The sequence below is a fragment of the Malaclemys terrapin genome, chromosome 1 (genome assembly GCF_027887155.1).
Source record: "Malaclemys terrapin pileata isolate rMalTer1 chromosome 1, rMalTer1.hap1, whole genome shotgun sequence".
Classification (NCBI taxonomy): Eukaryota; Metazoa; Chordata; order Testudines; family Emydidae; genus Malaclemys; species Malaclemys terrapin.
Genome location: NC_071505.1, coordinates 42,109,064 through 42,123,869, shown reverse-complemented (window position 1 = coordinate 42,123,869; position 14,806 = coordinate 42,109,064). Strand labels below are relative to the sequence as shown.

The 14,806-nt window shown below is 39.7% G+C and overlaps 2 protein-coding genes across 4 annotated transcripts in view; both read right to left on the bottom strand.

Moving 5' to 3' along the window:
- LOC128834410 (V-type proton ATPase subunit S1-like) overlaps positions 1–12,628 on the bottom strand; it is a 78,433-nt gene extending 65,805 nt beyond the window's left edge. The window contains exons 1-2 of one of the 2 annotated variants that reach the window (XM_054023131.1): positions 12,548–12,603; positions 7,139–7,231 (exon numbers count right to left, since the gene is read on the bottom strand). The gene's annotated coding sequence lies outside the window, so the exon portion shown is untranslated. Of the gene's footprint in view, positions 1–7,138; positions 7,232–12,547 lie in introns of both variants that reach the window. The other variant, XM_054023123.1, reaches the window with a different exon arrangement.
- A 1,092-nt stretch (positions 12,629–13,720) lies between these two features.
- IQUB (IQ motif and ubiquitin domain containing) overlaps positions 13,721–14,806 on the bottom strand; it is a 49,603-nt gene continuing 48,517 nt past the window's right edge. For both annotated transcript variants that reach the window (XM_054023100.1, XM_054023110.1), the window contains one exon: positions 13,721–14,123. In XM_054023100.1, coding sequence (XP_053879075.1) covers positions 13,956–14,123 — 168 coding nt within the window. In that variant the 3' untranslated portion in view covers positions 13,721–13,955. The remainder of the gene's footprint in view (positions 14,124–14,806) is intronic.

Here is a 14,806-nt window from a genome sequence, read left to right as displayed (position 1 = left end):
CCCAAATTTATTCCAGACCCACTGTTTTCTCACTCACTATTACTGTAATTTATTAGTTAATTAATAACTGAATTATTAAACCCTGAAATAGAGTTTAAAGAAAAATTTCCTCACGTTGAAGAAAAAGAATCCCATATATTTCTATTTTCTTCCTCTACCTTTTATTACCATGTCCCTAAGCTTTTCACTGATTGTAGAAGCTGGTGTCACACACAGGTGTTGGCAGGTTTGAAAGCTGCAGTATATCTAGACATTGCAGCTTCCAGCAAGGAGAAAGAGAGTAAGAAAGTGGTGAGATTGGAACTTAACTAAAACATGGAATTGTTTAATTATCCTTTACTGGGGAAGATGCTGATCAAGAATGGCAAAAGTCGAACCAAATTACAATGTTCTCAGGACGTGGTATGACTTAAATACCTTAAAAACCAAATAGAAGATTAGAATGGTTATAGGAATTTCTTCTACCCCATCATCACAAGCCTCTGGTTTCTTTCTTTTTTTAAATGCTGCCCCTGCCCCCTTCAATGACAGAGCTGCAGCCAAGTCATGCTTCTGCATTTGAGAGTCGCCTGTCTGGCTTTAAGATTAAGCTAGATAAGTTTATGGAGGGAATGGTTTAATGGGATAACATGATTTTAGTCAAATGAACAGCGTGCCATCGCTGGTAAATAGTATCAATGGCCAATGAGGGTCTGGCTGGAGAATCTTGCCTACATGCTCGGGGTTCTACTGATCACCATATTTGGGGTCGGGAAGGAATTTTCCTCCAGGGTAGATTGGCAGAGGCTCTGGAGGTTTTTCGCCTTCCTCCGCAGCATGGGGCAGGGGTCACTAGCTGGAGGATTCTCTGCTACTTGAAGTCTCTAAACCACAGGATTTGGGGACTTTAACAGTAGAGTCAAGGGAAAGGGGTTGGGAAGGCTTTGTGGACTGCATCATGCGGGAGGTCAGACTAGATGATCATAATGGTCCCTTCTGACCTTAAAGTCTATGAGTCTATGAGTCTATCATGTGCACTATAGGCATGCATGGGACTTTCCAATCAGAATAAAAGATGTGGTCCCAACTTTTAGTAGGTTCTGAGCGCAATTACATCAAGGACCTAACAGAAAATGACAACAGACCATTGAGAGCAGCCATGCGGAAAGGGCAGGGGACAAGTTATTAGTAAATGCAAGAAGGAGAACTACTCTTGGAGATGGCAATTTTTGCCATGCAGAGCAAATCATGGGGCTGAGTAGTTGTGAAAGCTCTTTGTGGGTTATTTTGGTGGTTTAAACATTCATCTAATATTCACTTTAACTATTTGAAATTCTGGATTTGGTGGATTATTGATAAAAGGCTTCCAAGAAGGAGAGGGTTGAATGGAAAGCAGGATGGAGGGAGAAAGAAGCAGGAGGTAATAGGCCCAAAGCATAAGAAACAGCATGAAGAAGGTGGGAGAGCGATTCTGGGGGAAACTATTGGGAAGAGGAAGGGAAGCTTGAGTGGAGTGGAGTGAAGTGAAGTGAATAAGGGTCGGTCAGAATGTGAGCTGAAGTTGTACAGAGCTCTAAAGGTAAGCCCCAGTGTCTTTAATTCATGTGACTCACTCCATTTAGTGTACTGTTTATTGTTGTACAGTTTATGTATAATGTAAGGCAATTTGTTCATATGCTAGTGTAAAATCAGCTGTGATACAAGAGGAAAGCTACATTAAAAAAACCCAGCAATCCTCCTTGTCTCTTACACTCTATGCCCTCTTACTTTTATCTTTTAGGCCTTAAACCCCCCGACCACGGCAGCTTTTACCACCTTCCATTTCCCGAAGTGATGGGTTGGCTGTGAATTATAACAACAAAATAGTGCAGATCAGTGTAAGGCAGGGCAAGTGAGCCAATGCAAGACTAAATGGGAGAGAGGGAAGAACTGGAGCTTTCAGAGAAGAATTTAGTACAAGCTCAAGAAGTTCAGTCAGAGAAAGCAAAGTACTCAGTTGGCTCTAGGAATGAACAACCTCTCGCTGGTTCTGACTAGGCTGAGCAAATGTATTTTTTGGTTTGTTGATGTCACTAGGCATAGCTACCAGGTAACTCGGGGGGGATGGAAGGCCATAAGTGCCGATGAAACCCCCCTGCTCTGGGTCTAAGTGAGCCACAGTAACTCCATCTTGTGACCCTTAACCTACCTACATGCTGACAGCCTAAAAGCAGAATATGTAATGGTCAGCTTTTTAGCAGACAGCTGCAGTTTCACTCACACTACAGAAGCAGTAGTGATAACGAGGGGAAAGGAGGAGGGAAAGGCCTACTACGTAGAGCTTGCAAGGTCGAAGATAAGCATGCGGATGAGAACTTTTCTAACACGCCACAATGTAATGCCTGCTGTAACCGAGGGAGGGGTAAGGGAGGACAGAACAAAGGCTTACTCAAGCAGCTTGGAATATAAAATGGAAAACTTGCTTGTATTTGCTGCGCGCTTGATTTGAGACATGCTGGTCTCCTCGTGCCTATTCAGAGCTCTTGAATAAATTTGGTTTGCTTCTCCACCCTGGTGTGTCTATTGGTGCGACGCACACCGGGCAACGAACCCTGTTGCCCCCCTCGGGCCCTCTGGGCCAGCAACAGGTTCAATGGACCAAACTGAAATATCTGAAAATATTCCAGTTTGATTTGAACCAAAATCTATTTTGCTTGAAACAAAAAATTGAAAAAAATCTCTTTTCAAGTCAATTCAATGTTTTGAGTCAACTGAAAACAATTTTTTTGACTTTTTGTATTGATTCAGACATTTTGAATGTTTTTCACTTTTTAATTAGCCAGATGTCAATTTGAAATGCTATTTTGAAAGTTGAAACAAAATATTTTGACTTTTTATGAACAAAACTGTTGAAATGAAATGTTTTGATTCTTTTGAAAAGATTTCCCCCTCTCCTCCCCTCATTTTTTGCCTCATTCTGAACCTTTTGCCTCATTCAACATGAATTTGACTAATAGGATTAGGGACCTGGAAAATGCTTTTTTCGATTAAAACACTATTTGTCAAAAAAAAAAAATCACTCAGTTCTCTAGCACTCTTCATTGGACTACATAGCCATGGCTTTGACTTGCCCATAGCAGGTCTAGAATGTTCCTGAATTGTGCATGTATGTGCCTACTGCCCAAAGCGCTACTGAAATCTTAAAAAAATAAAAGCCTAAATTACAGCTATTCTGCTGCTAGAGCACAAGAAGAAAGGCAGAAAGATTTATAATCGGAGAATACATGATGGGGTGATGTTAAGGGTACAAAATGTTATTGGTAAGAGTTCAGGATGTTATCTTTGGGAGGCCTACTTAGAGCCCTTTATTGTTGCAGGTGAAATGCAAGAAGAATAGACAGAATTCTTTCCATTTTAGCAATACATGCCGAAAGTCCTGAGGGGCCAGTCCAAGAGAAACAGCCAGCATATTATTACATTAAAGCTTCTTGGATTCTATCACATCCATTCCTTCTTGGATTGGGAGCTCATGCTCAGCTGTGACACCATTGGTTTTCACTGTGCAGGCAACAAACTCTTTGCAAAACTGCCTAACAGGAAGAAAAAAAAATAAAAAGGCATTTACCTAGACCCCCTTTTCTCTGCGTATCAAAAGCTAGCTCCAATGGGGCTTCACATCAGAGCCGCACTCAGCAATCTGAAAAGGGATGGACTTTTGGAAGCTAGGCAGAACAATACAAAATGTAAACTAATAATGGACTGAATCCCCATCTTAACCTACAAGTCATAAGAGTCATGTGAGCACACAATGGGAGGTGTGTGCGGTTTCTCTGATGACTCCTTATGCCAAACAGAAGAGAGAGAGGAAATCATTGAGATAAGGTGTAAAGAAACTTAGGCCTGCTGCCTAAAACATGTTTGATCTGCGTGGGTCATAAAAGGAAAGGAGAAACTAGTACAATGGAGGGAATCATAGGGGAAGAATGTGTCGTGTCTTTCTCCACATCCCCTCCCAGCTATCAAGAGCTGGAGGGTGGATTACCCAATGCTTTGAGTTGGCGCTTTGTTTTAAATGAAATAAGCCCTGAAGAAAGGAATGTGAAGAAAATGGTAGTTGGGACTGTATTTTGCCATCCTCAGCAAATCTGGCTTGCATGCAGTTGTAAATACATTTGCTCCCTTTCCTTACTTTGACTTTTCGTTCCTAAAAATAAAACTGTCATTACATAAATAATAAAGAAAGATATGGTCAGGTGCAAGAGAGGCATAACAGAAACTGGGGAGAGAGAGTTTTCACAAAAGATGACTTACCAAGACTGAACTAGAATGTGAGGAGTGCTCATTGGTTCATTTATCTGGCTAGAAGGTGCACAGATAGGAGCCTACATGTCTAGAATGATGCTATCTAATAAGAAAACACATATTTTACTGCTATATTTTCCCTGGATACTTCCTGATTTGCACATAAACTAAATCCCATATTTAGACACCCCTGAACATTGGGGTGTTTGAAATTCAGCACGAATTCCAAATTTTGTGACCCAGACTAATCTGTTTTTTAAGTGTTATTACAGTTTTATAATGAAGAAAGAAGAAAATGTTACCTTTGTCAGCTCTCTAGCTACAATTAGTTTATTACATGAAAAGGATATAAAGGCTCATTTCCCAAGCCCATATTTAATTTCTACTCACAAACCCACATCCACCCATTTCCCCAGATTTATATGTTTTCTTTTTCAATCCTGTGCAGTCTGTAACCCACCTACCTCAACCTGTCAAAGTGCAAACAGAGGACACAAGAAAAATAGTAAGCAAGGTAGACTGAAGTGATGTAGGCTTAATTTCTTTTGCATCTAAATCCTTCTTTTTTTTTTAAAAAAAATCTACTTTATAATTCTGCATTCCTGATGTAAATAATTCTGAACAGAAAAAGTCTGAATGCCAGATTTGTGTGGGACGAAGTTAAATTTAGGACCCTAAGTTAGGAAGAGAGGGATATCTTTTGTAAAGGAGGACAATTTATGGGTATGATAAGCTAACATTTGTGAACGGAATGTCTGTAGACAGGGAAAAAAAGACTGTCATCAATTATGTGTGAATATGACCCAAGAAACAGATTCAGAAGCTGACATATTGATGGTGGCACTGCATATTAAGAGATCCATCAGCAACCTGGGATAATGAAAGCAGATGTGTTTATTCTGGGCTTTATTTTTAAAAAATGAGTAAGAGATTGCAATTGTTATCCCAGCTGTTACTGTATTTCCCTTAGAAGAAAATATCTGCTGGGGACCAAATGTTGGTTACCAATAACTTTGCTACCATCAACTATTTAATCTGTATTCCTATTTTATCATTGTATTTACAACTACCTTTTGGCACAAGCTGGGAATGCATGTTTCCTTAATTGGGACTCAGCCTGTGGGAGGCAGGAAAAAGGTTACTTGGAGACCCTTTGTTCCTCATCCTCTGAGATGTAATTGGGGGTAATGAAGAGGTAAATCTCTGTAAGAGCACACAGCCTTCTGTTGCGAAGAGGGAGAGTCAGAAAGCCTAGATTCCTTGCCAAGTTAACTGATTATCCATTTAAGCATGTGGGAGGAAAATTGGAGCTTTTCCCTTTGGAAGTGGATTGAGCTGTATTGCTTGGTGGTGGGGGGAGGGGTATTACTATCAAAGAAACCCTGTCTGGAGAGAAAGGTCCACCTTGCTGAGCCTCAGGTCCTGAAGAGGACTGACCCACGCTCGTGGAGGGGCTTTGATGGGTGGGTGGGAGGGAGGGAGGGGAACAAAGGCCCCCACATGTCATCCAGACTCTGAGCCCCTTCCCATGTCAAAATAAGCACCTGTGGACTGGAAGCAATTGCAGCAGACCCTGGGGTTTGTGGTTAAAGTCCTTCTTAAAAACCTCATCTTATTTTCTGAAACTCCTTCTAAAGCAGGTAGGGAAGTTTTACCATATGTGTGTTAAACCTCTCTCTCTTCTCAAGGGAGCCAAATTTATCAATCTGTTTTGCTTTCTTGAGCAATTCTTTTTTATTTGGGCCCTGAAGTAAGGCATACCCATCCAATGTAAGGGTTACGTTCATCTCACGAACATCTTGGGCACCTTGGGCTCCTGGAACTGCCAGAGCTCCTCTTAATCTCCATTTAAGAGTATCCTTCTCTGCCAACAACTCATTCTCTTCCCTTCTATTCTGCAATTTTTCTATCCCTCTGAAATCCTCAGGTACTTTATCCATTTCTATCCATCGTCTGTCTAAATCTTGCTCCAAACCGTGATGGGGTGCACTCACTCCGCACTGGACAGGGAAGTGTTAACTCCTCACTGTGGGCTGAGGAAATCACACCCCCGCCTCCCTACTGGGCATGCTCAACAGATATCCTTCCTCTCCAATGGCCAGCCCAGATTGAGCTGGGCTGCTTTCTTTTATACTGGTGTAAAATATGACCCAAGAATAAAAGAAAGCAGCCCAGCTCAATCTGGGCTGGCCATTGGAGAGGAAGGATATCTGTTACAGGCTCCTGCCTTGGAGCTGCAGCAGCCCCTGAAAGGAGAAGCCAGAGACACCAAGACCCTGGAAGATGCCCCACTGCCTGTGGGCACCCCAGGAATTTCAGAGCCAGTGGGACCAGCCCAGGCAGAGGAACCCCAGAACCCCAAAGTCACTCAAACCATGGATGCAGGAGTCATGATAGGAAGCAGCCCAGCGGAGGGACTAGCCATAGTTGTGGTTGGATCCCTGATGACAATCTCACTCGCTGCTGCCCGGGATGAGACCCAGTGGATTAGGGAGGGCCCAGGTCCCCCTACTCTGGCCACCCCACCATCCCCAGGTGGTGGCCCACCCCTTTTCTGGCTCCTAGGTCTCACTGCCCTGAGAGCCAGGATATGCTATTGAATCTGGCTGCTAGGCCGCACAGCCCCACAGGTAAAAGCCACTTGGTGGACTTAAGCCTTTAGGCCTCACTTCCTAGAGGCAGAGGGTGGCTTGGGGGACAGGGTGCTCTCATCCCACAGTGGATAGTGACCCTATACCCGATCACACAAACCTTTAACTTTTCCCCTTTCAAAGTTTATTGTCTCTTTCTGGGATGGAACCACAGGCAATATATGAAATATAGTGTGTGTATATATATGGGAATGCATATATATATATATATATATGCAATATAGTACCTGCCACCACGTCCTCACTGAGCCAGCTGAGGGTCTCTTGCAACTGATTGATATCTTGTCTTTCCCATTTTGATTGATCAAATGACCTTCTCTCTAGGTAGATGGCAAAGGTAGTGGAGCAAATAATTAAGCAATCAATTTGCCAACACTTGGAAGATAAAAAGGTGATAAGTAACAGTCAGCATAGATTTGTTAAGAACAAATTGTGTCAAACCAACCTAATATCTTTCTTTGACAGGGTAACAAGCCTTGCACATAGGGGGAAGCGGTAGACATGGTATATCTTGACCTTAGTAAAGCTTTTGATACTGTCTCGCATGACCTTCTCAAACAAATTAGGGCAATAAAACTTAGATGGACTGATTATAAGGTGGGTGCATAATTGGTTGGAAAACCATTCCCAAAGAGTAGTTTCAGTGGTTCACAATCAAGCTGGAAGGGCACATCAAGTGGAGTCTGGTTGGGATTAGTTCTGGGTCCGATTCTGTTCAATATCTTCATCAATGATTTAGATAACGGCACAAAGTTAATTTATAAAGATTGCACATGATATCAAGCTGGAAGGGGTGGCAAGTGCTTTGGAGGATAGGATTAAAATTCAAAATGATCTGGAGAAATTGTCTGAAGTAAAGAAGATAAAAGTCAGTAAGGACAAATGCAAAGTACTCCACTTAGGAATGAACAATCATTTTGTATGTGTGCAACTAGGAAATGACTGCCTAGGAAGGAGTATTGCAGAAAGATCTGGAGGTCATAGTGAATCACAAGTTAAATATGAGTCAACAGTTTAACACTTCCCCCCCCCCCAATATTCTGGGATATATTAGCAGGATTAGCTTGTGTTGTAAGCAAGACACGAGAAGTAACTCTTCCGCTCTACTCCATGCTGATACGGCCTCAACTGGAGTATCGTGTCCAGTTCTGGGTGCCATATTTCAGGAAAGATGTAGACAAATTGGAGAAAATCCAGAGAAGGGCAACAAAAATGATTAAGTCTAGAAAACATGACCTGTGAGGAAACATTGGAAAAATTGGATTTGTTTAGTCTGGAGAAGAGAAGACTGAGAAGGGACATAACAGTTTTCAAGTACATAAAAGGTTGTTACAAGGATGAGGAAGAAATTGTTCTCTAACCTCTGAGGATAGAACAAGCAGCAATGGGATTAAATTGCAGCAAGGGTGGTTTAGGTTGGACATCTAGGAAAAACTTCCTAACTGTCAGGTTGGTTAAGCACTGGAATACATTGGTTGTGGAATAGGGAGATTGTGGAATCTCCATCACTGGAGATTTTTAAGAGCAGGTTAGACAAACACATGTCAGGGATGTTCTAGATGATACTTAGTTCTGCCATGAGTGCAGGTGATTGGACTAGATGACCTCTTGAGGTCTCTTCCAGTCCTATGATTCTAAATGGCATGTAAAGGAAGTAAGTTATCTCTGCTCCATGTTTCAAATGAGTTGGCTGCCTCATGGTTAGGGACAGGAGTTAATAATCCCTGTCACAATGTGGGTGAAAACCTAAGTGGAAGTATAAATGAAAGAAACTTAACACTCACTACTTGATATTTCCAGATGTGGTGACTAGCAGTTTTCTTCCATGTGCAGGAAGCAGATTTTTCCTCACAGAAAAGGGGAAGATAGTTTGGCCTCTCTGTAACCTATGAAAACTTTGTTACAGATGAAGGCAAAACTGAAAGTGTGAAGCTTTTTATCTTGCAGCTTTACCAAAACTCTTATTGAATCCTCTACTCCAGATTTCTGTGTCTGGCTTGTTTGAATAGTATCCCTGACTGCACTTCTCTACTCTTTCAACAGGAAACTTCACTACCTCACTGTCAGCCTGGGAGCACAGTGATCAGAAGGGAACTTCCTTTTTCCTCTTTCAGCTTGTTAACTCTTTATGAACCTTTCTATTTTAGAGAGATGGGTCAAAAACACCTCTCTTCAAAAACACTTCTATACACCTTAAAAAAATTTCTCTTCAAGTGACGAACACAGGTATCTTGGCCGGTTTGCCAAATTTGGAGTAGTAATAGGGTTTCCAAGACCTGAGTGAAATGATTTGTTAATGTTTAATTAAAGTCCCTTTAATTAAGGTTATTTTTACCTCATTATTTGATTTGAGAAAAACAATTTTGTTTTTATGGCTTTTAAGATCATAAACAACTAAAACCAATTTATTATATTTCCCTAAAGTACTAAATAATATAAGAATCAGATTGAGCTTACAATGTAAACCAAATTAATCAATTCAAGGAGTTAATAGTATGAATTAAAATTAATAAAAAATTGAGACCCAAAATCAAATTATTACATGATCATAATCCCAAAACTAATATAAATACAAATTACTGAATAGTTGACTTAATAATGCTATTACTATGCAGCTAATTTATCAGTTTATGCTTTTCCTTGTAGAAAGAATGGGTTAAGGCTGTAATCTTTACATATCCAGGAGAACTTTTAATGATCTATGGTAAGATTTGTTTGGAACCTTGGTTAATTGATGCCCAATCATAACTTGTACCATGGGCTTATACGCACATGCTATTATTGGCCCCAGAGGACCTCCCTCGAGATCTGGGGGGGGGGGGGGTTTGATATGCATCCCCTCCAACTTCAGCATGCTCATGTAATCCACGTCTTCTCCTCACATGTGGATTCCTGAACCTATGGACAACCCTCTCTGGAGGCAATGTTGAGAATGCCCCTGCCAAGCCAGCTGACCTTTCCACATGGGAAGGGTGATTTTTCACTGTTATCAGGCTTACTATCTGGGCCTGTGTTACTCCAGCTGTATAATCAGAAGTAATAAGCACAAGGCTATTGTTAATTACTTAAGCAATGTCAGAAGTGTGGGAAACCCTTTACAAAATAGGTAAGATTCCCTACCCTGAGCAGCTTACCAACGGGGCTGAGACTAAATAGAAAGAGCAGGTAATATAAGAGGAGATAGGACAGTGAAAGGGCAAGGAAGAGGACTATGATTATGCACTCACATGGCAGTCTAGTGCACGTCTTGAAAGGTTTTCAAAATTTATTGAACAAACAGTAATTATTCAGAGCATAAACCTCTCTGAAGTGAATTTAGAGAAGGGTAGGAAAGAGGCATGGCATTTGAGGTCAGGGAAGGATTTCTCAGCCTTCAGGGAAACATGAAAGAAGACATGGGGATGGGTTTGGAAAAAAGGACACAGGGTACTGAAACAAGGGACTTCACTGAGCAAGAGAGGCCTGGGGAGAAGGGGGTAAAAGGAGATGAGGCAAAAAGGAGTTAATATTCAGGGAGGACTGAAAGACAAGAAATCCTGAGATATAATCCCAGTTGTACCATTGACTCGCTGTGTGTCCTTGAGAAAGTCTCTATCTCTGCCTCAGTTTCCTCTTTGGTAAAGTGTTGTGAGAATTAATTAGCTAGCAAGTACAGTTTGAATATTCAAGACAGTGTATAAATAAATATATTACAAATATTGTAAAAAGAAGAACAGGAGTACTTGTGGCACCTTAGAGACTAACAAATTTATTATATTGTAGTATTTCAAGCAATGAGAGTGTCTGCACAGGAGGTTAATGCAGTTTAACTAACCCACCTTAAATTCACACCTTTAGTTAATTTGGATTAATTTTCCTGTGTCCCCATGTAGACAAGCCCTAAATTAGCGATGCCTGTTGGAACTTTCAAGAGTGGGACTACGCAGAGGCCATTCAATGAACTACTAAATATTGTGTTAAGAGGGATCTAGATTATGCATTATTATGTGGAACAAAATAAGATATAAAAAGAGCAGTGATCTCTCTCTTGGAGATCACAATAACTTGAACCTGGCTCATACCCCTCTCAGTCAGCTTTACCTGCCCCTACTGCTATTGGAGCTGCAAAAGCTCTTTTGTTTTTAATACTTGATCAACAGGTTGGTGTTTGTTTCGTTTTGATGGCATCTGTGAATTAACTTACATTAACAGCCAAAAAACATATGAACAGCAAATTAGATTAGAAAAAAATCCTAAAGTAAAAATCCTGTTTATAACATACATATAATTGTAAACAATGTTATAAGAAATAAAAAGGTAAAAAGCATTCTTCTTACTATGGTAATTCCAGTAATTGTATGGGAAAACAATTTAAAATGTGGAAGATGATGAAAGCAGCAATAAAGAAAAAGTAAAACTATTTCCTCTGAAAGAACAATAACACAGGCCACGTCTAACTAGGTTTGTATACTATGCTTATTGCAGTCCTGAGTGCTTAAATGACACTAGCACATGTTCAAATTTATGTTTCAAATTTATGATGGCTATATTTTGCTCCATCCTAATGATGTGATTTAATTAGGATTTCAAACTTACGAGCACCTTGGTCAGATTTTTTTGATTAAGTTCTGTATTGGTGTCTCATGTTCTCCAAGATTCAACCCTCTAGAGCCCACAATGGGTCAAAACAGCCATTCTTTAACGCTACTCCAGTGAAAGACTGAAGCTTTGACCTTGTACAAATACAATCCCCTAGTCTTTTCTCTTTGAGAATGAAATTTCTAGTTTTTCAGCTCACAATGAGTCCATCAGCCAGCCACTGTCCCAGATAACAGTCAAGTAGCCAATTCAGTTCAGTTTCAACAGAATTTAGCAGCAATTTACAAACATAGGAAGCCTAAACAGCATGCCTAAACAGATACTACAGAAAGCATCATTAAAGACTCAGAGGTATACAAAAGACCAGCAGGCAAAGCATTTGTGCAAATGAGCTTTCCTCCACTGGACCAAAACACTTGTTTTCTTGTGAATTCTATAATCTCCAGATGTGGATGGCACACACAAATTATGAGACCAGCAGCTGAGCCCAGATTTGCCTGAACTAATTCCCTCATGCTCCTTGAGGACCAAATATGAGGGTCTATTTTTTAATGGCCACTTTTTAAGAAAAATAATATACTGTATTCATTTATCAAAGGAAGGAATGATATCTAAAGGAATCATGCTTTCGCTTTCACCTGTAGCCCCTCTCCTGTACAACTGACCCTGTATGAAGTTGTTCAACATAGGGTAAGTCTGCCTTGTGGCTTTTTAAACAGCTTTAGGAAACTTGACCTGCGTTATGTGTCCATGTGTATCACATCAGACCAAACCCACTTAGACAAACCACCAGAAACAAAGTTTTATTCTGTAAAGAAACATAGAACAGGATTACAGTCCAGCAGCCTTCTCTCTACTTGCTTGCCTTGTGCTTCCAACTTCAGTCAGTGTTGAAACTTCCTGCTGGAAGGACAGAGGGGATTTTGTATAACTCAACCCTCTTACAAATATGTTCTAATTCCCACAGTAACTAAACCCCAACACAAACAAGCCAATGTTCTCATTTTCTGTCATTTAAACTCCTCTCAGGGTACTCTTTAAGCCCTTTTTGGTCCTACCTGTAAAGAAACGTAGAACAGGATAACAGTCCAGCAGCCTCCTCTCTGCTTGCTTGCTTCGCTCTCACAACTTCAGTCAGTACTGAAACTTTCTGCTTGGAGGGCAATGATAGAACCAGGAAGTTCTCCCAACATGTCGTAACTTGTAGTCCACAACTTGTAGTTCTCAGAGCTGCTGCTGAAGGACACGACCTTTCACCCCCCACTTTTTTTTTTTTTTTTTTTTTTTTTTTAAAGAGCCTATTTTTTGGCTCACAGATGCCCATTCCTGGCATCCAGTCTTGTATTAAGGCCCAAATCCAGCAAAGAACTTAAGTCAATTGGACTACTCATGTGCTTAAAATGATGCATATGCTTAACTGTTTTGCTGGATTGCAGCCTAGGGGTCAAATCCCGTTAAAGTAAATGGAAAGACTTTTGTTGACTTTAATAGGCATAGTTAGATCTGGTCTTAAGTCCCTGGTGAATTCACAGTGCTGTTCTAATATGGTTTGCTGCTAAATATATATTTACTTATTTCAACTTTTAAGTGCCTCTACTTCACCATAGGCAATTATATTAGTCAAAACAGTAAGTCCTTGAAGACTGGGGCCAAAGAAATGCCTAATACAGTGGTTTGAAACTACTGAACAGAACTTTTGAACAATTTCATGTAAATTTTTATTGTTATTTAAACATATATTTAAGGGAGAAAATTGACTTCTGCTGTAACTTCAGATGAGTTAACCAAGAGATTAACATGTCCCAAACAATCTATTTTTGGTATTACAAAATACAGCCACAATTTTACAAACACTGACATATGAGTAGTTCCATTAAGCTCACTGGGACTACTCTCACATGTGTTAAGTTATTCCTGTGCACAAATGTTTGCAAGATAAAGGGCCTATATTTGGACAGATAATGAAATCTGTAGCTGAATGTGGATTACATATTTTTGTTTTTGACCAAAAGGCCTCACCTGTTTAAAACACAGAAGAAATGAATTAAAATATTATAAAAAGGTTTATTAGTAGTATAATATTGTTTAAAACAGAAATTGTGTATAAAGGAAATTCTCTAAATCTCCTCAATATTATTTATATTGCAGTAGCAGTAGGCACTTAAGGATACAAGAAGACAACCTCAGGTTTGAAAAGCTTATGGAATGATTATGATAAATTTTACAAACTGTATTCTAAAAATGTTTTATTTTATGTTTAAAAACTTAACACGCTTGCAGTCACAGAACATGAAATGCAATTATTACAATAAATGGTCAGGATCAGAGTATTGGATCCTTGGAAGTTTATCTTGATACATGTTCCCTGAGTACAATTAATCTACAGATGAAACAGGACAATTCTTTACTCCAATTAAGTTAGTCATGTTAATCAATAATTCAGATAACAGCTTTATGTCTGAAGAGTTATGCTTTTGACCCAGCAGGGATAGGCTTAGTTATTAACAGTTCATTTGTATGAGCCTGATCATCACCTTTATGCAAAAATGATGCCATCTCTGGAATCTGAGAGAAATAGTTCTTTGCCAGGATATGTTTGTGCTTTATCCTGTGAATAAATACCATTTCATATGCCTGAAAGGTAAGAAAATCCAAATTTTATTAAATGCAATCAAAATTTCTTATCTATATGTTGCTATATACCCTGTATAGTATAAACACTGCACTAGTGAACTACAAACTGTTTAACAAACCAAACCATAACATTCAAATCCAGACATGTTACTTAATGCAGTAAGATACAGCAGAAGGTAGTCGTCTTTTAAGGCCTCAGTCTGGAAGGTACTGAGTGCCTCCTGTGAAGTGATGACTGCCTTAAACTCCTATTAAAATCATTCAGCATCTCCCCAGACTAGGTCTCTCTACATTTCCTTATTATCTTTTGAGTAATGTGAATTTATTTTTTATTATTATTATTATTATTATTTTAAAATTTTGAAAATCAAGAGGAGACTGGCAATGCTTAAACTTGTGTGTTTCTAAGCTAATATGTAAGGAAACTGTACCTTAATTGGAATTGGACTGAATCTTTTATAAATGCTCATCAGGGCATACCATTTAAATCCATTTTGTAGCATTTTATGCAACCTTGGTTTTGATCCAGTGTTCTATTTCTAGAAGTTCAATCAATTACCCAACATTCTGCAAGGTAGAAATGTCTACAAAATACAGTACTATATTTAATTTGATACTAGAATAATTAGATTAAATACACAAAGGGCGCTGTGGGTTAATTGAAGCAGCACCGGAATTTCAGT